Source organism: Oncorhynchus mykiss, chromosome 8 (genome assembly GCF_013265735.2).
Source record: "Oncorhynchus mykiss isolate Arlee chromosome 8, USDA_OmykA_1.1, whole genome shotgun sequence".
NCBI lineage: Eukaryota > Metazoa > Chordata > Actinopteri > Salmoniformes > Salmonidae > Oncorhynchus > Oncorhynchus mykiss.
Genome location: NC_048572.1, coordinates 5,389,152 through 5,410,353, shown reverse-complemented (window position 1 = coordinate 5,410,353; position 21,202 = coordinate 5,389,152). Strand labels below are relative to the sequence as shown.

Here is a 21,202-nt window from a genome sequence, read left to right as displayed (position 1 = left end):
AGAGTCAATGTGGAGGCTATATACAGGGGGTACCGGTACAGAGTCAATGTGGAGGCTATATACAGGGGGTACCGGTACAGAGTCAATGTGGAGGCTATATACAGGGGGTACCGGTACAGAGTCAATGTGGAGGCTATATACAGGGTATTACGGTACAGAGTCATTGTGGAGGCTATATACAGGGGGTACCGGTACAGAGTCAATGTGGAGGCTATATACAGGGGGGTACCGGTACAGAGTCAATGTGGAGGCTATATACAGGGGGTACCGGTACAGAGTCAATGTGGAGGCTATATACAGGGGGTACCGGTACAGAGTCAATGTGGAGGCTATATACAGGGTATTACGGTACAGAGTCAATGTGGAGGCTATATACAGGGTATTACGGTACAGAGTCATTGTGGAGGCTATATACAGGGGGTACCGGTACAGAGTCAATGTGGAGGCTATATACAGGGGGGTACCGGTACAGAGTCAATGTGGAGGCTATATACAGGGGGTACCGGTACAGAGTCAATGTGGAGGCTATATACAGGGGGTACCGGTACAGAGTCAATGTGTAGGCTATATACAGGGGGGATACTGGTACAGAGTCAATGTGCGGGGGCACCGGTTAGTCGAGGTAATATGTACATGTAGGTAGAGTTATTAAATTGACTATGCATTGATAATAACAGAGAGTAGCAGCAGTGTGTGTGTGTGTGGGGGGGGGGGGGGGCAATACAAATAGTCTGACTAGATGTTCTGCAGTCTTATGGCTTGGGGTTAGAAGCTGTTGAGGAGCCTCTTGGACCTAGACTTGGTGCTCCGGTACCGCTTGCCGTGCGGTAGCAGAGAGAACAGTCTATGACTAGACTGGCTACTGTTTGACTTCCATTTAGGCATCGCTGCTCTGTCCTCTGCAAACAGTCCAAAATCAATACCTAACCACATTTTTACACCCAATGACTCGTTGGATGCTAATGGTTCGATTTAAAATAGACAGTAATATGTTAGTGTTTTCAAATGTTTGTCTTGTCCTTTTTAAGCGGTGTTTGTTTAAATGTTTGTTGAAATGTTTGTTGAATTGATCATTCAGAATCTATAGCCACTTCACTCTGTTATGGGATGTGTCCATGAATTCGCTGAGTGTCTCCTCCTCTCCTCTCTGTCCAGGTGAGGATCCTGCAGGCTACAGGTCTTCCCCGTCACCTGGGTAACTTTGTGTTCTGCCAGTACCACTTCTGGGGGCAGGACGAGCCTGTGTTCATCGCCCCGGAGATGGAGCCCTCACCTCCGTCAGCCACCAGCAAAGAGCCCCTCTGCACCGTGCTGTTTGACAGTAGCAAGGTGGGACTGTGGCTCGGTCACATAGAGACGGGCATAGAAACCTTGAATAGCCGTAGAGGACAGCAGAGGAGTCTCTCTCTACATATTGTATAGAAAAGCCTAAACTTCTGCATGTGTCCTGTGCTATAATTTGTTGGTCGTATTAGATTTGATTAAACAGACTCATTCTAACTGAAAGCTGGGTATACAGCTGACAGGAGCAATGGGAGCAGTGGGACAATGGGTTAGGCCTGTCACCACGGAACACGGAGGCCGCGGCCTGTCACCACGGAACACGGAGGCCGTCTCCTGGGAACACGGAGGCCGCGGCCCGTCACCACGGAACACGGAGGCCGCGGCCCGTAACCACGGAACACGGAGGCCGTCACCACGGAACACGGAGGCCGCGGCCCGTAACCACGGAACACGGAGGCCGTCACCACGGAACACGGAGGCCGTCACCACGGAACACGGAGGCCGCGGCCCGTAACCACGGAACACGGAGGCCGTCTCCTGGGGAACACGGAGGCCGTCTCCTGGGGAACACGGAGGCCGTCTCCTGGGGAACACGGAGGCCGTCTCCTGGGGAACACGGAGGCCGTCTCCTGGGGAACACGGAGGCCGTCTCCTGGGGAACACGGAGGCCGTCTCCTGGGGAACACGGAGGCCGTGGCTCGTCTCCTGGGAACAGAATTAGTAAAAATGAAGTAAGGTAGGACAGAGGAGAAGTCTATCCACATACGGATACTAATCCCTCCAGACATTTTGTATGGCTCTTGTTCTGTGTACAACCAGACTTGCGAGGACAGCCACACCAACTCAAAACCCGGAAACTTGCTGCTTGTTCTGTATTCTCCCTGATTCTGGGAATTCTTCAACCATGATTTTTTTGGAAAAGCCAAAACATTTTGGGAGCGTTTCCAGAGCAAAGCGGTATATGTGGCTCAGGAGCTGTGGTGGATCTCATAATCTGACAGAATTGGAATGATTGTGTGTCCAGTGTTTGTCTTATGTGCCTTTTTGTGTGCTCTGTGTTTGTTTGTTCCCAGGAGATGGAGGTGTGTGTGTCCGAGGAGTTTGTGGAGTTTGTGGCGGAGGGGGCAGTGGCCATCGAGGTATTCGGACATAAGCAGGTCAACCACCGCAGGAACCTGGCTCTCTGGGATCTGGGAGTCATTCAGGCCAAGACACGAACCCTCAGAGAGAGGTAGGTTGGCTGGCTGGCTGGGGGAAGAGGCGTAGGCTGGCTGGCTGGGGGAAGAGGGGTAAGGCTGGCTGGCTGGGGGAAGGGGTAGAGAGGTAGAGGTGTATGCTGGTAGGGGTAGGTGGATATGCTGGTAGGGGTAGAGGGGCATGCTGGTAGAGAGGTAGAGGGGTATGCTGGTAGGGGTAGGTGGGTATGCTGGTAGGGGTAGAGGGGCATGCTGGTAGGGGTAGAGGGGCATGCTGGTAGGGGTAGAGGGGCATGCTGGTAGGGGTAGAGGGGCATGCTGGTAGGGGTAGAGGGGCATGCTGGTAGAGGTAGAGGGGCATGCTGGTAGGGGTAGAGGGGCATGCTGGTAGGGGTAGAGGGGCATGCTGGTAGGGGTAGAGGGGCATGCTGGTAGGGGTAGAGGGGCATGCTGGTAGGGGTAGAGGGGCATGCTGGTAGGGGTAGAGGGGCATGCTGGTAGGGGTAGAGGGGCATGCTGGTAGCGGTAGAGGAGTAGGCTAGTAGGGGTAGGTGGGTATGCTGGTAGGGGTAGAGGAGTAGGCTAGTAGGGGTAGAGGGGTATGCTGGTAGGGGTAGAGAGGTAGAGGGGTATGCTGGTAGGGGTAGAGAGGTAGAGGGGTATGCTGGTAGGGGTAGGTGGGTATGCTGGTAGGGGTAGAGGGGCATGCTGGTAGGGGTAGAGGGGCATGCTGGTAGGGGTAGAGGGGCATGCTGGTAGGGGTAGAGGGGCATGCTGGTAGGGGTAGAGGGGCATGCTGGTAGGGGTAGAGGGGCATGCTGGTAGGGGTAGAGGGGCATGCTGGTAGGGGTAGAGGGGCATGCTGGTAGGGGTAGAGGGGCATGCTGGTAGGGGTAGGTGGGCATGCTGGTAGCGGTAGGTGGGCATGCTGGTAGCGGTAGGTGGGCATGCTGGTAGGGGTAGAGGGGCATGCTGGTAGGGGTATGCTGGGTAGAGGGGTATGCTGGTAGGGGCATGCTGGTAGGGGTATGCTGGGTAGAGGGGCATGCTGGTAGGGGTATGCTGGTAGGGGTAGATGGGTAGAGGGGTATGCTGGTAGGGGTAGCTCAGAGAGAGGTACAGTATTCTGCCCTGGGGGAGAGGGAAGGATGGGTATCCAAAAGGACATGTGGTTTGCAAACAGGATCACACAGAAAAACAATACATGAAGACGATTCAACTACTGAGTTGGTCTATAACCAGGTGGAGCTGTGGGTTGGTGTATAACCAGGTGGAGCTGTGGGTTGGTGTATAACCAGGTGGAGCTGTGGGTTGGTATATAACCAGGTGGAGCTGTGGGTTGGTATATAACCAGGTGGAGCTGTGGGTTGGTGTATAACCAGGTGGAGCTGTGGGTTGGTGTATAACCAGGTGGAGCTGTGGGTTGGTGTATAACCAGGTGGAGCTGTGGGTTGGTATATAACCAGGTGGAGCTGTGGGTTGGTATATAACCAGGTGGAGCTGTGGGTTGGTATATAACCAGGTGGAGCTGTGGGTTGGTGTATAACCAGGTGGAGCTGTGGGTTGGTGTATAACCAGGTGGAGCTGTGGGTTGGTGTATAACCAGGTGGAGCTGTGGGTTGGTGTATAACCAGGTGGAGCTGTGGGTTGGTGTATAACCAGGCGGAGCTGTGGGTTGGTGTATAACAAGGCGGAGCTGTGGGTTGGTGTATAACCAGGTGGAGCTGTGGGTTGGTGTATAACCAGGTGGAGCTGTGGGTTGGTGTATAACCAGGTGGAGCTGTGGGTTGGTGTATAACCAGGTGGAGCTGTGGGTTGGTATATAACCAGGTGGAGCTGTGGGTTGGTATATAACCAGGTGGAGCTGTGGGTTGGTGTATAACCAGGTGGGGCTGTGGGTTGGTGTATAACCAGGTGGAGGCAGGTGACTGGAGCTGTGGGTTGGTGTATAACCAGGTGGGGCTGTGGGTTGGTGTATAACCAGGTGGAGGCAGGTGACTGGAGCTGTGGGTTGGTATATAACCAGGTGGAGCTGTGGGTTGCTGTATAACCAGGTGACTGGAGCTGTGGGTTGGTATATAACCAGGTGACTAGAGCTGTGGGTTGGTATATAACCAGGTGGTCAGTTGACTAGAGCTGTGGGTTGGTATATAACCAGGTGACTGGAGCTGTGGGTTGGTATATAACCAGGTGACTGGAGCTGTGGGTTGGTATATAACCAGGTGACTGGAGCTGTGGGTTGGTGTATAACCAGGTGACTGGAGCTGTGGGTTGGTATATAACCAGGTGACTAGAGCTGTGGGTTGGTATATAACCAGGTGGTCAGTTGACTAGAGCTGTGGGTTGGTATATAACCAGGTGACTGGAGCTGTGGGTTGGTATATAACCAGGTGACTAGAGCTGTGGGTTGGTGTATAACCAGGTGACTGGAGCTGTGGGTTGGTATATAACCAGGTGACTAGAGCTGTGGGTTGGTATATAACCAGGTGGAGCTGTGGGTTGCTGTATAACTAGGTGACTGGAGCTGTGGGTTGGTATATAACCAGGTGACTAGAGCTGTGGGTTGGTATATAACCAGGTGGTCAGTTGACTAGAGCTGTGGGTTGGTATATAACCAGGTGACTGGAGCTGTGGGTTGGTATATAACCAGGTGACTAGAGCTGTGGGTTGGTATATAACCAGGTGACTGGAGCTGTGGGTTGGTATATAACCAGGTGGAGCTGTGGGTTGGTATATAACCAGGTGACTGGAGCTGTGGGTTGGTATATAACCAGGTGACTAGAGCTGTGGGTTGGTATATAACCAGGTGACTAGAGCTGTGGGTTGGTATATAACCAGGTGACTAGAGCTGTGGGTTGGTATATAACCAGGTGACTGGAACTGTGGGTTGGTGTATAACCAGGTGACTGGAGCTGTGGGTTGGTGTATAACCAGGTGACTAGAGCTGTGGGTTGGTGTATAACCAGGTGACTAGAGCTGTGGGTTGGTGTATAACCAGGTGACAAGCTGTGGGTTGGTTTATAACCAGGTGACTGGAGCTGTGGGTTGGTATATAACCAGGTGACTAGAGCTGTGGGTTGGTATATAACCAGGTGACTGGAGCTGTGGGTTGGTATATAACCAGGTGGTCAGTTGACTAGAGCTGTGGGTTGGTATATAACCAGGTGGTCTGTTGACTAGAGCTGTGGGTTGGTGTATAACCAGGTGGTCAGTTGACTGGAGCTGTGGGTTGGTATATAACCAGGTGGTCAGTTGACTGGAGCTGTGGGTTGGTATATAACCAGGTGGTCAGTTGACTGGAGCTGTGGGTTGGTGTATAACCAGGTGACTGGAGCTGTGGGTTGGTGTATATAACCAGGTGACTAGAGCTGTGGGTTGGTATATAACCAGGTGACTGGAGCTGTGGGTTGGTATATAACCAAGTGGAGCTGTGGGTTGGTATATAACCAGGTGGAGCTGTGGGTTGGTATATAACCAGGTGACTGGAGCTGTGGGTTGGTATATAACCAGGTGGAGCTGTGGGTTGGTATATAACCAGGTGACTAGAGCTGTGGGTTGGTATATAACCAGGTGACTGGAGCTGTGGGTTGGTATATAACCAGGTGACTAGAGCTGTGGGTTGGTATATAACCAGGTGACTGGAGCTGTGGGTTGGTATATAACCAGGTGACTGGAGCTGTGGGTTGGTATATAACCAGGTGACTAGAGCTGTGGGTTGGTATATAACCAGGTGACTGGAGCTGTGGGTTGGTATATAACCAGGTGACTAGAGCTGTGGGTTGGTATATAACCAGGTGACTGGAGCTGTGGGTTGGTGTATAACCAGGTGACTAGAGCTGTGGGTTGGTATATAACCAGGTGGTCAGTTGACTAGAGCTGTGGGTTGGTATATAACCAGGTGACTGGAGCTGTGGGTTGGTGTATAACCAGGTGACTAGAGCTGTGGGTTGGTATATAACCAGGTGGTCAGTTGACTAGAGCTGTGGGTTGGTATATAACCAGGTGACTAGAGCTGTGGGTTGGTATATAACCAGGTGACTGGAGCTGTGGGTTGGTATATAACCAGGTGGAGCTGTGGGTTGGTATATAACCAGGTGACTGGAGCTGTGGGTTGGTATATAACCAGGTGACTAGAGCTGTGGGTTGGTATATAACCAGGTGACTAGAGCTGTGGGTTGGTATATAACCAGGTGACTAGAGCTGTGGGTTGGTATATAACCAGGTGACTGGAGCTGTGGGTTGGTGTATAACCAGGTGACTGGAGCTGTGGGTTGGTGTATAACCAGGTGACTAGAGCTGTGGGTTGGTGTATAACCAGGTGACTAGAGCTGTGGGTTGGTGTATAACCAGGTGACAAGCTGTGGGTTGGTTTATAACCAGGTGACTGGAGCTGTGGGTTGGTATATAACCAGGTGACTAGAGCTGTGGGTTGGTATATAACCAGGTGACTGGAGCTGTGGGTTGGTATATAACCAGGTGGTCAGTTGACTAGAGCTGTGGGTTGGTATATAACCAGGTGGTCAGTTGACTAGAGCTGTGGGTTGGTGTATAACCAGGTGGTCAGTTGACTGGAGCTGTGGGTTGGTATATAACCAGGTGGTCAGTTGACTGGAGCTGTGGGTTGGTGTATAACCAGGTGACTGGAGCTGTGGGTTGGTGTATATAACCAGGTGACTAGAGCTGTGGGTTGGTATATAACCAGGTGACTGGAGCTGTGGGTTGGTATATAACCAAGTGGAGCTGTGGGTTGGTATATAACCAGGTGGAGCTGTGGGTTGGTATATAACCAGGTGACTGGAGCTGTGGGTTGGTATATAACCAGGTGGAGCTGTGGGTTGGTATATAACCAGGTGACTAGAGCTGTGGGTTGGTATATAACCAGGTGACTAGAGCTGTGGGTTGGTATATAACCAGGTGACTGGAGCTGTGGGTTGGTATATAACCAGGTGACTAGAGCTGTGGGTTGGTATATAACCAGGTGACTGGAGCTGTGGGTTGGTATATAACCAGGTGACTGGAGCTGTGGGTTGGTATATAACCAGGTGACTAGAGCTGTGGGTTGGTATATAACCAGGTGACTGGAGCTGTGGGTTGGTATATAACCAGGTGACTAGAGCTGTGGGTTGGTATATAACCAGGTGACTGGAGCTGTGGGTTGGTGTATAACCAGGTGACTAGAGCTGTGGGTTGGTATATAACCAGGTGACTAGAGCTGTGGGTTGGTATATAACCAGGTGACTGGAGCTGTGAGTTGGTGTATAACCAGGTAACTAGAGCTGTGGGTTGGTATATAACCAGGTGGAGCTGTGGGTTGGTATATAACCAGGTGACTAGAGCTGTGGGTTGGTATATAACCAGGTGACTGGAGCTGTGGGTTGGTATATAACCAAGGTGACTGGAGCTGTGGGTTGGTATATAACCAGGTGACTAGAGCTGTGGGTTGGTATATAACCAGGTGACTAGAGCTGTGGGTTGGTATATAACCAGGTGACTAGAGCTGTGGGTTGGTATATAACCAGGTGACTAGAGCTGTGGGTTGGTATATAACCAGGTGACTAGAGCTGTGGGTTGGTATATAACCAGGGGGAAGGGGTAGAGAGGCTGGGGGAAGGGGTAGAGAGGTAGAGGTGTATGCTGGTAGGGGTAGGTGGGTATGCTGGTAGGGGTAGAGGGGCATGCTGGTAGAGAGGTAGAGGGGTATGCTGGTAGGGGTAGGTGGGTATGCTGGTAGGGGTAGAGGGGCATGCTGGTAGGGGTAGAGGGGCATGCTGGTAGGGGTAGAGGGGCATGCTGGTAGGGGTAGAGGGGCATGCTGGTAGGGGTAGAGGGGCATGCTGGTAGGGGTAGAGGGGCATGCTGGTAGAGGTAGAGGGGCATGCTGGTAGGGGTAGAGGGGCATGCTGGTAGGGGTAGAGGGGCATGCTGGTAGGGGTAGAGGGGCATGCTGGTAGGGGTAGGTGGGTATGCTGGTAGCGGTAGAGGAGTAGGCTAGTAGGGGTAGGTGGGTATGCTGGTAGGGGTAGAGGAGTAGGCTAGTAGGGGTAGAGGGGTATGCTGGTATGCTGGTAGGGGTAGAGAGGGGTATGCTGGTAGGGGTAGAGAGGTAGGGGGTATGCTGGTAGGGGTAGAGAGGTAGAGGGGTATGCTGGTAGGGGTAGAGGGGCATGCTGGTAGGGGTAGAGGGGCATGCTGGTAGGGGTAGAGGGGCATGCTGGTAGGGGTAGAGGGGCATGCTGGTAGGGGTAGAGGGGCATGCTGGTAGGGGTAGAGGGGCATGCTGGTAGGGGTAGAGGGGCATGCTGGTAGGGGTAGGTGGGCATGCTGGTAGCGGTAGGTGGGCATGCTGGTAGCGGTAGGTGGACATGCTGGTAGCGGTAGGTGGGCATGCTGGTAGGGGTAGAGGGGCATGCTGGTAGGGGTATGCTGGGTAGAGGGGTATGCTGGTAGGGGTATGCTGGGTAGAGGGGCATGCTGGTAGGGGTATGCTGGTAGGGGTAGATGGGTAGAGGGGTATGCTGGTAGGGGTAGCTCAGAGAGAGGTACAGTATTCTGCCCTGGGGGAGAGGGAAGGATGGGTATCCAAAAGGACATGTGGTTTGCAAACAGGATCACACAGAAAAACAATACATGAAGACGATTCAACTACTGAGTTGGTCTATAACCAGGTGGAGCTGTGGGTTGGTGTATAACCAGGTGGAGCTGTGGGTTGGTGTATAACCAGGTGGAGCTGTGGGTTGGTATATAACCAGGTGGAGCTGTGGGTTGGTATATAACCAGGTGGAGCTGTGGGTTGGTGTATAACCAGGTGGAGCTGTGGGTTGGTATATAACCAGGTGGAGCTGTGGGTTGGTGTATAACCAGGTGGAGCTGTGGGTTGGTATATAACCAGGTGGAGCTGTGGGTTGGTATATAACCAGGTGGAGCTGTGGGTTGGTATATAACCAGGTGGAGCTGTGGGTTGGTGTATAACCAGGTGGAGCTGTGGGTTGGTGTATAACCAGGTGGAGCTGTGGGTTGGTGTATAACCAGGTGGAGCTGTGGGTTGGTGTATAACCAGGTGGAGCTGTGGGTTGGTGTATAACCAGGTGGAGCTGTGGGTTGGTGTATAACCAGGCGGAGCTGTGGGTTGGTGTATAACCAGGCGGAGCTGTGGGTTGGTGTATAACCAGGTGGAGCTGTGGGTTGGTGTATAACCAGGTGGAGCTGTGGGTTGGTGTATAACCAGGTGGAGCTGTGGGTTGGTATATAACCAGGTGGAGCTGTGGGTTGGTGTATAACCAGGTGGAGCTGTGGGTTGGTGTATAACCAGGTGGAGCTGTGGGTTGGTATATAAACAGGTGGAGCTGTGGGTTGGTATATAACCAGGTGGAGCTGTGGGTTGGTATATAACCAGGTGGAGCTGTGGGTTGGTGTATAACCAGGTGGAGCTGTGGGTTGGTGTATAACCAGGTGGAGCTGTGGGTTGGTGTATAACCAGGTGGAGCTGTGGGTTGGTATATAACCAGGTGGAGCTGTGGGTTGGTGTATAACCAGGTGGGGCTGTGGGTTGGTGTATAACCAGGTGGAGGCAGGTGACTGGAGCTGTGGGTTGGTGTATAACCAGGTGGGGCTGTGGGTTGGTGTATAACCAGGTGGAGGCAGGTGACTGGAGCTGTGGGTTGGTATATAACCAGGTGGAGCTGTGGGTTGCTGTATAACCAGGTGACTGGAGCTGTGGGTTGGTATATAACCAGGTGACTAGAGCTGTGGGTTGGTATATAACCAGGTGGTCAGTTGACTAGAGCTGTGGGTTGGTATATAACCAGGTGACTGGAGCTGTGGGTTGGTATATAACCAGGTGACTGGAGCTGTGGGTTGGTATATAACCAGGTGACTGGAGCTGTGGGTTGGTGTATAACCAGGTGACTGGAGCTGTGGGTTGGTATATAACCAGGTGACTAGAGCTGTGGGTTGGTATATAACCAGGTGGTCAGTTGACTAGAGCTGTGGGTTGGTATATAACCAGGTGACTGGAGCTGTGGGTTGGTATATAACCAGGTGACTAGAGCTGTGGGTTGGTGTATAACCAGGTGACTGGAGCTGTGGGTTGGTATATAACCAGGTGACTAGAGCTGTGGGTTGGTATATAACCAGGTGGAGCTGTGGGTTGCTGTATAACTAGGTGACTGGAGCTGTGGGTTGGTATATAACCAGGTGACTAGAGCTGTGGGTTGGTATATAACCAGGTGGTCAGTTGACTAGAGCTGTGGGTTGGTATATAACCAGGTGACTGGAGCTGTGGGTTGGTATATAACCAGGTGACTAGAGCTGTGGGTTGATATATAACCAGGTGACTGGAGCTGTGGGTTGGTATATAACCAGGTGGAGCTGTGGGTTGGTATATAACCAGGTGACTGGAGCTGTGGGTTGGTATATAACCAGGTGACTAGAGCTGTGGGTTGGTATATAACCAGGTGACTAGAGCTGTGGGTTGGTATATAACCAGGTGACTAGAGCTGTGGGTTGGTATATAACCAGGTGACTGGAGCTGTGGGTTGGTGTATAACCAGGTGACTGGAGCTGTGGGTTGGTGTATAACCAGGTGACTAGAGCTGTGGGTTGGTGTATAACCAGGTGACTAGAGCTGTGGGTTGGTGTATAACCAGGTGACAAGCTGTGGGTTGGTTTATAACCAGGTGACTGGAGCTGTGGGTTGGTATATAACCAGGTGACTAGAGCTGTGGGTTGGTATATAACCAGGTGACTGGAGCTGTGGGTTGGTATATAACCAGGTGGTCAGTTGACTAGAGCTGTGGGTTGGTATATAACCAGGTGGTCTGTTGACTAGAGCTGTGGGTTGGTGTATAACCAGGTGGTCAGTTGACTGGAGCTGTGGGTTGGTATATAACCAGGTGGTCAGTTGACTGGAGCTGTGGGTTGGTATATAACCAGGTGGTCAGTTGACTGGAGCTGTGGGTTGGTGTATAACCAGGTGACTGGAGCTGTGGGTTGGTGTATATAACCAGGTGACTAGAGCTGTGGGTTGGTATATAACCAGGTGACTGGAGCTGTGGGTTGGTATATAACCAAGTGGAGCTGTGGGTTGGTATATAACCAGGTGGAGCTGTGGGTTGGTATATAACCAGGTGACTGGAGCTGTGGGTTGGTATATGACCAGGTGGAGCTGTGGGTTGGTATATAACCAGGTGACTAGAGCTGTGGGTTGGTATATAACCAGGTGACTGTAGCTGTGGGTTGGTATATAACCAGGTGACTAGAGCTGTGGGTTGGTATATAACCAGGCGACTGGAGCTGTGGGTTGGTATATAACCAGGTGACTGGAGCTGTGGGTTGGTATATAACCAGGTGACTAGAGCTGTGGGTTGGTATATAACCAGGTGACTGGAGCTGTGGGTTGGTATATAACCAGGTGACTAGAGCTGCGGGTTGGTATATAACCAGGTGACTGGAGCTGTGGGTTGGTGTATAACCAGGTGACTAGAGCTGTGGGTTGGTATATAACCAGGTGGTCAGTTGACTAGAGCTGTGGGTTGGTATATAACCAGGTGACTGGAGCTGTGGGTTGGTGTATAACCAGGTGACTAGAGCTGTGGGTTGGTATATAACCAGGTGGTCAGTTGACTAGAGCTGTGGGTTGGTATATAACCAGGTGACTAGAGCTGTGGGTTGGTATATAACCAGGTGACTGGAGCTGTGGGTTGGTATATAACCAGGTGGAGCTGTGGGTTGGTATATAACCAGGTGACTGGAGCTGTGGGTTGGTATATAACCAGGTGACTAGAGCTGTGGGTTGGTATATAACCAGGTGACTAGAGCTGTGGGTTGGTATATAACCAGGTGACTAGAGCTGTGGGTTGGTATATAACCAGGTGACTGGAGCTGTGGGTTGGTGTATAACCAGGTGACTGGAGCTGTGGGTTGGTGTATAACCAGGTGACTAGAGCTGTGGGTTGGTGTATAACCAGGTGACTAGAGCTGTGGGTTGGTGTATAACCAGGTGACAAGCTGTGGGTTGGTTTATAACCAGGTGACTGGAGCTGTGGGTTGGTATATAACCAGGTGACTAGAGCTGTGGGTTGGTATATAACCAGGTGACTGGAGCTGTGGGTTGGTATATAACCAGGTGGTCAGTTGACTAGAGCTGTGGGTTGGTATATAACCAGGTGGTCAGTTGACTAGAGCTGTGGGTTGGTGTATAACCAGGTGGTCAGTTGACTGGAGCTGTGGGTTGGTATATAACCAGGTGGTCAGTTGACTGGAGCTGTGGGTTGGTGTATAACCAGGTGACTGGAGCTGTGGGTTGGTGTATATAACCAGGTGACTAGAGCTGTGGGTTGGTATATAACCAGGTGACTGGAGCTGTGGGTTGGTATATAACCAAGTGGAGCTGTGGGTTGGTATATAACCAGGTGGAGCTGTGGGTTGGTATATAACCAGGTGACTGGAGCTGTGGGTTGGTATATAACCAGGTGGAGCTGTGGGTTGGTATATAACCAGGTGACTAGAGCTGTGGGTTGGTATATAACCAGGTGACTAGAGCTGTGGGTTGGTATATAACCAGGTGACTGGAGCTGTGGGTTGGTATATAACCAGGTGACTAGAGCTGTGGGTTGGTATATAACCAGGTGACTGGAGCTGTGGGTTGGTATATAACCAGGTGACTGGAGCTGTGGGTTGGTATATAACCAGGTGACTAGAGCTGTGGGTTGGTATATAACCAGGTGACTGGAGCTGTGGGTTGGTATATAACCAGGTGACTAGAGCTGTGGGTTGGTATATAACCAGGTGACTGGAGCTGTGGGTTGGTGTATAACCAGGTGACTAGAGCTGTGGGTTGGTATATAACCAGGTGACTAGAGCTGTGGGTTGGTATATAACCAGGTGACTGGAGCTGTGAGTTGGTGTATAACCAGGTAACTAGAGCTGTGGGTTGGTATATAACCAGGTGGAGCTGTGGGTTGGTATATAACCAGGTGACTAGAGCTGTGGGTTGGTATATAACCAGGTGACTGGAGCTGTGGGTTGGTATATAACCAAGGTGACTGGAGCTGTGGGTTGGTATATAACCAGGTGACTAGAGCTGTGGGTTGGTATATAACCAGGTGACTAGAGCTGTGGGTTGGTATATAACCAGGTGACTAGAGCTGTGGGTTGGTATATAACCAGGTGACTAGAGCTGTGGGTTGGTATATAACCAGGTGACTGGAGCTGTGGCTTGGTATATAACCAGGTGGAGCTGTGGGTTGGTATATAACCAGGTGACTAGAGCTGTGGGTTGGTATATAACCAGGTGACTAGAGCTGTGGGTTGGTATATAACCAGGTGACTAGAGCTGTGGGTTGGTATATAACCAGGTGACTAGAGCTGTGGGTTGGTATATAACCAGGTGACTAGAGCTGTGGGTTGGTATATAACCAGGTGACTAGAGCTGTGGGTTGGTATATAACCAGGTGACTAGAGCTGTGGGTTTGTATATAACCAGCTGGAGCTGTGGGTTGGTATATAACCAGGTGACTAGAGCTGTGGGTTGGTATATAACCAGGTGACTAGAGCTGTGGGTTGGTATATAACCAGGTGACTAGAGCTGTGGGTTGGTATATAACCAGGTGACTAGAGCTGTGGGTTGGTATATAACCAGGTGACTAGAGCTGTGGGTTGGTATATAACCAGGTGACTAGAGCTGTGGGTTGGTATATAACCAGGTGACTAGAGCTGTGGGTTGGTATATAACCAGGTGACTAGAGCTGTGGGTTTGTATATAACCAGCTGGAGCTGTGGGTTGGTATATAACCAGGTGACTGGAGCTGTGGGTTGGTGTATAACCAGGTGACTAGAGCTGTGGGTTGGTGTATAACCAGGTGACTAGAGCTGTGGGTTGGTGTATAACCAGGTGACTAGAGCTGTGGGTTGGTATATAACAAGGTGGAGCTGTGGGTTGGTATATAACCAGGTGACTGGAGCTGTGGGTTGGTATATAACCAGGTGACTGGAGCTGTGGGTTGGTATATAAACCGGATGACTGGAGCTGTGGGTTGGTATATAACCAGGTGGAGCTGTGGGTTGGTATATAACCAGGTGGAGCTGTGGGTTGGTATATAACCAGGTGGAGCTGTGGGTTGGTATATAACCAGGTGGAGCTGTGGGTTGGTATATAACCAGGTGACTAGAGCTGTGGGTTGGTATATAACCAGGTGACTGGAGCTGTGGGTTGGTGTATAACCAGGTGACTAGAGCTGTGGGTTGGTGTATAACCAGGTGACTAGAGCTGTGGGTTGGTGTATAACCAGGTGACTAGAGCTGTGGGTTGGTATATAACCAGGTGGAGCTGTGGGTTGGTATATAACCAGGTGACTGGAGCTGTGGGTTGGTATATAACCAGGTGACTGGAGCTGTGGGTTGGTATATAACCAGGTGACTGGAGCTGTGGGTTGGTATATAACCAGGTGGAGCTGTGGGTTGGTATATAACCAGGTGACTGGAGCTGTGGGTTGGTATATAACCAGATGGAGCTGTGGGTTGGTATATAACCCGGTGACTGGAGCTGTGGGTTGGTGTATAACCAGGTGACTGGAGCTGTGGGTTGGTGTATAACCAGGTGACTAGAGCTGTGGGTTGGTGTATAATCAGGTGACTAGAGCTGTGGGTTGGTGTATAACCAGGTGACTAGAGCTGTGGGTTGGTATATAACCAGGTGACTAGAGCTGTGGGTTGGTGTATAACCAGGTGTCTGGAGCTGTGGGTTGGTGTATAACCAGGTGACTGGAGCTGTGGGTTGGTATATAACCAGGTGACTAGAGCTGTGGGTTGGTATATAACCAGATGACTAGAGCTGTGCGTTGGTATATAACCAGGTGACTAGAGCTGTGGGTTGGTATATAACCAGGTGACTAGAGCTGTGTGTTGGTGTATAACCAGGTGGAGCTGTGGGTTGGTGTATAACCAGGTGACTAGAGCTGTGGGTTGGTATATAACCAGGTGACTAGAGCTGTGGGTTGGTGTATAACCAGGTGACTGGAGCTGTGGGTTGGTATATAACCAGGTGACTAGAGCTGTGGGTTGGTATATAACCTGGTGGAGCTGTGGGTTGGTGTATAACCAGGTGACTAGAGCTGTGGGTTGGTATATAACCAGGTGACTGGAGCTGTGGGTTGGTATATAACCAGGTGACTAGAGCTGTGGGTTGCTGTATAACCAGGTGACTGGAGCTGTGGGTTGGTATATAACCAGGTGACTAGAGCTGTGGGTTGGTATATAACCAGGTGACTAGAGCTGTGGGTTGGTATATAACCAGGTGACTGGAGCTGTGGGTTGGTATATAACCAGGTGACTAGAGCTGTGGGTTGGTGTATAACCAGGTGGAGCTGTGGGTTGGTATATAACCAGGTGACTAGAGCTGTGGGTTGGTATATAACCAGGTGACTAGAGCTGTGGGTTGGCGTATAACCAGGTGACTGGAGCTGTGGGTTGGTATATAACCAGGTGACTAGAGCTGTGGGTTGGTATATAACCAGGTGGAGCTGTGGGTTGGTGTATAACCAGGTGACTAGAGCTGTGGGTTGGTATATAACCAGGTGACTGGAGCTGTGGGTTGGTATATAACCAGGTGACTAGAGCTGTGGGTTGCTGTATAACCAGGTGACTGGAGCTGTGGGTTGGTATATAACCAGGTGACTAGAGCTGTGGGTTGGTATATAACCAGGTGACTAGAGCTGTGGGTTGGTATATAACCAGGTGACTGGAGCTGTGGGTTGGTATATAACCAGGTGACTAGAGCTGTGGGTTGGTATATAACCAGGTGACTAGAGCTGTGGGTTGATATATAACCAGGTGACTAGAGCTGTGGGTTGGTATATAACCAGGTGACTAGAGCTGTGGGTTGGTATATAACCAGGTGACTGGAGCTGTGGGTTGGTATATAACCAGGTGGAGCTGTGTGTTGGTATATAACCAGGTGACTAGAGCTGTGGTTTGGTATATAACCAGGTGACTAGAGCTGTGGGTTGGTATATAACCAGGTGACTAGAGCTGTGGGTTGGTATATAACCAGATGACTAGAGCTGTGGGTTGGTATATAACCAGGTGACTGGAGCTGTGGGTTGGTATATAACCAGGTGACTGGAGCTGTGGGTTGGTATATAACCAGGTGACTGGAGCCGTGGGTTGGTATATAACCAGGTGGAGCTGTGTGTTGGTATATAACCAGGTGACTAGAGCTGTGGTTTGGTATATAACCAGGTGACTAGAGCTGTGGGTTGGTATATAACCAGGTGACTAGAGCTGTGGGTTGGTATATAACCAGGTGACTAGAGCTGTGGGTTGGTATATAACCAGGTGACTGGAGCTGTGGGTTGGTATATAACCAGGTGACTGGAGCTGTGGGTTGGTATATAACCAGGTGACTGGAGCTGTGGGTTGGTATATAACCAGGTGGAGCTGTGTGTTGGTATATAACCAGGTGACTAGAGCTGTGGTTTGGTATATAACCAGGTGACTAGAGCTGTGGGTTGGTATATAACCAGGTGACTAGAGCTGTGGGTTGGTATATAACCAGGTGACTAGAGCTGTGGGTTGGTATATAACCAGGTGACTGGAGCTGTGGGTTGGTATATAACCAGGTGACTGGAGCTGTGGGTTGGTATATAACCAGGTGGAGCTGTGTGTTGGTATATAACCAGGTGACTAGAGCTGTGGGTTGGTATATAACCAGGTGACTAGAGCTGTGGGTTGGTATATAACCAGGTGACTGGAGCTGTGGGTTGGTATATAACCAGGTGACTAGAGCTGTGGGTTGGTATATAACCAGGTGACTAGAGCTGTGGGTTGGTATATAACCAGGTGACTGGAGCTGTGGGTTGGTATATAACCAGGTGACTGGAGCTGTGGGTTAGTATATAACCAGGTGACTAGAGCTGTGGGTTGGTATATAACCAGGTGACTGGAGCTGTGGGTTGGTATATAACCAGGTGACTGGAGCTGTGGGTTGGTATATAACCAGGTGACTAGAGCTGTGGGTTGGTATATAACCAGGTGACTGGAGCTGTGGGTTGGTATATAACCAGGTGACTGGAGCTGTGGGTTGGTATATAACCAGGTGACTGGAGCTGTGGGTTGGTATATAACCAGGTGACTAGAGCTGTGGTTTGGTATATAACCAGGTGACTAGAGCTGTGGGTTGGTATATAACCAGGTGACTAGAGCTGTGGGTTGGTATATAACCAGGTGGAGCTGTGGGTTGGTATATAACCAGGTGACTGGAGCTGTGGGTTGGTATATAACCAGGTGACTGGAGCTGTGGGTTGGTATATAACCAGGTGACTGGAGCTGTGGGTTGGTATATAACCAGGTGGAGCTGTGGGTTGGTATATAACCAGGTGACTGGAGCTGTGGGTTGGTATATAACCAGATGGAGCTGTGGGTTGGTATATAACCCGGTGACTGGAGCTGTGGGTTGGTGTATAACCAGGTGACTGGAGCTGTGGGTTGGTGTATAACCAGGTGACTAGAGCTGTGTGTTGGTGTATAACCAGGTGACTAGAGCTGTGGGTTGGTGTATAATCAGGTGACTAGAGCTGTGGGTTGGTGTATAACCAGGTGACTAGAGCTGTGGGTTGGTATATAACCAGGTGACTAGAGCTGTGGGTTGGTGTATAACCAGGTGTCTGGAGCTGTGGGTTGGTGTATAACCAGGTGACTGGAGCTGTGGGTTGGTATATAACCAGGTGACTAGAGCTGTGGGTTGGTATATAACCAGATGACTAGAGCTGTGCGTTGGTATATAACCAGGTGACTAGAGCTGTGGGTTGGTATATAACCAGGTGACTAGAGCTGTGGGTTGGTATATAACCAGGTGACTAGAGCTGTGGGTTGGTGTATAACCAGGTGGAGCTGTGGGTTGGTATATAACCAGGTGACTAGAGCTGTGGGTTGGTATATAACCAGGTGACTAGAGCTGTGGGTTGGTGTATAACCAGGTGACTGGAGCTGTGGGTTGGTATATAACCAGGTGACTAGAGCTGTGGGTTGGTATATAACCTGGTGGAGCTGTGGGTTGGTGTATAACCAGGTGACTAGAGCTGTGGGTTGGTATATAACCAGGTGACTGGAGCTGTGGGTTGGTATATAACCAGGTGACTAGAGCTGTGGGTTGCTGTATAACCAGGTGACTGGAGCTGTGGGTTGGTATATAACCAGGTGACTAGAGCTGTGGGTTGGTATATAACCAGGTGACTAGAGCTGTGGGTTGGTATATAACCAGGTGACTGGAGCTGTGGGTTGGTATATAACCAGGTGACTAGAGCTGTGGGTTGGTATATAACCAGGTGACTAGAGCTGTGGGTTGATATATAACCAGGTGACTAGAGCTGTGGGTTGGTATATAACCAGGTGACTAGAGCTGTGGGTTGGTATATAACCAGGTGACTGGAGCTGTGGGTTGGTATATAACCAGGTGGAGCTGTGTGTTGGTATATAACCAGGTGACTAGAGCTGTGGTTTGGTATATAACCAGGTGACTAGAGCTGTGGGTTGGTATATAACCAGGTGACTAGAGCTGTGGGTTGGTATATAACCAGGTGACTAGAGCTGTGGGTTGGTATATAACCAGGTGACTGGAGCTGTGGGTTGGTATATAACCAGGTGACTGGAGCTGTGGGTTGGTATATAACCAGGTGACTGGAGCTGTGGGTTGGTATATAACCAGGTGGAGCTGTGTGTTGGTATATAACCAGGTGACTAGAGCTGTGGTTTGGTATATAACCAGGTGACTAGAGCTGTGGGTTGGTATATAACCAGGTGACTAGAGCTGTGGGTTGGTATATAACCAGGTGACTAGAGCTGTGGGTTGGTATATAACCAGGTGACTGGAGCTGTGGGTTGGTATATAACCAGGTGACTGGAGCTGTGGGTTGGTATATAACCAGGTGACTGGAGCTGTGGGTTGGTATATAACCAGGTGGAGCTGTGTGTTGGTATATAACCAGGTGACTAGAGCTGTGGTTTGGTATATAACCAGGTGACTAGAGCTGTGGGTTGGTATATAACCAGGTGACTAGAGCTGTGGGTTGGTATATAACCAGGTGACTAGAGCTGTGGGTTGGTATATAACCAGGTGACTGGAGCTGTGGGTTGGTATATAACCAGGTGACTGGAGCTGTGGGTTGGTATATAACCAGGTGGAGCTGTGTGTTGGTATATAACCAGGTGACTAGAGCTGTGGGTTGGTATATAACCAGGTGACTAGAGCTGTGGGTTGGTATATAACCAGGTGACTGGAGCTGTGGGTTGGTATATAACCAGGTGACTAGAGCTGTGGGTTGGTATATAACCAGGTGACTGGAGCTGTGGGTTGGTATATAACCAGGTGACTGGAGCTGTGGGTTAGTATATAACCAGGTGACTAGAGCTGTGGGTTGGTATATAACCAGGTGACTGGAGCTGTGGGTTGGTATATAACCAGGTGACTGGAGCTGTGGGTTGGTATATAACCAGGTGACTAGAGCTGTGGGTTGGTATATAACCAGGTGACTGGAGCTGTGGGTTGGTATATAACCAGGTGACTGGAGCTGTGGGTTGGTATATAACCAGGTGACTGGAGCTGTGGGTTGGTGTATAACCAGGTGACTAGAGCTGTGGGTTGGTATATAACCAGGTGACTGGAGCTGTGGGTTGGTATATTTTTTTTATTTTTTTATTTTTTAACTTTAATTTAGAGACCCCCCCCCGCCCCTCTGATTCAGAGGGGTTGGGTTAAATGCGGACGACACATTTCAGTGGAATTAATTTTTTGTTGTTGTGCAGTTTTGTTATTCTTTTTTAATTTTTTTTATCCTTTTACACTTGTTCTGTAGTAAATGTTTTAGTTTTTTCCTGTGAAGCACATTGTGTTATGTTCATGTCTGAAATGTTCTGTATAAATAAAGCTTGATTTGATTACTGTCGTGATAACGTGTGTGTGTGTGTGTGTGTGTGTGTGTGTGTGTGTGTGTGAGACCAGGTGGAGTGAGGTGACTCGTAGATTAGAGCTGTGGGTTCATGTGTTGGAGCTGAATGAAGCAGGAGAGTTCACCCCTGTAGAGGTCCTACCACCCAAGGACGTGGGCACTGGGGGCATCTTCCAGCTCAGACAGGTCGGTAGCTTGTTTTCTGTGTGCAGTACGGGAGGCAGTGTGTTTTGGCGCTACCTCTTGGGAGTGTCAACAAGAGTCGTTTTATTTGATGTATACTAGATGTTTAGTAGGAAAGGTCTGTGATCCCTGCAGGTCCAGTCTGTAACCTGAACCCTGTCTCCCCAGGGCCAGTCTCTAACCTGAACCCTGTCTCCTCCTCCTCAGGGCCAGTCTCTAACCTGAACCTTGTCCCCAGGGCCAGTCTCTAACCTGAACCCTGTCTCCTCCTCCCCAGGGCCAGTCTCTAACCTGAACCTTGTCCCCAGGGCCAGTCTCTAACCTGAACCCTGTCTCCCCCTCCCCAGGTCCAGTCTGTAACCTGAACCCTGTCTCCCCAGGGCCAGTCTCTAACCTGAACCCTGTCTCCTCCTCCCCAGGGCCAGTCTCTAACCTGAACCTTGTCCCCAGGGCCAGTCTCTAACCTGAACCCTGTCTCCCCCTCCCCAGGTCCAGTCTGTAACCTGAACCTTGTCCCCAGGGCCAGTCTCTAACCTGAACCCTGTCTCCTCCTCCCCAGGGCCAGTCTCTAACCTGAACCATGTCTCCTCCTCCCCAGGG

At 50.6% G+C, this 21,202-nt stretch overlaps 1 protein-coding gene across 2 annotated transcripts in view; it reads left to right on the top strand.

The window, feature by feature from the left end:
• Nucleotides 1–21,202, top strand: part of LOC110529167 (kinesin-like protein KIF13B) — an 86,122-nt gene that overhangs the window by 39,987 nt on the left and 24,933 nt on the right. For both annotated transcript variants that reach the window (XM_036984612.1, XM_036984611.1), the window contains exons 24-26: nucleotides 1,156–1,329; nucleotides 2,358–2,515; nucleotides 20,473–20,605. In XM_036984612.1, coding sequence (XP_036840507.1) covers nucleotides 1,156–1,329; nucleotides 2,358–2,515; nucleotides 20,473–20,605 — 465 coding nt within the window. The remainder of the gene's footprint in view (nucleotides 1–1,155; nucleotides 1,330–2,357; nucleotides 2,516–20,472; nucleotides 20,606–21,202) is intronic.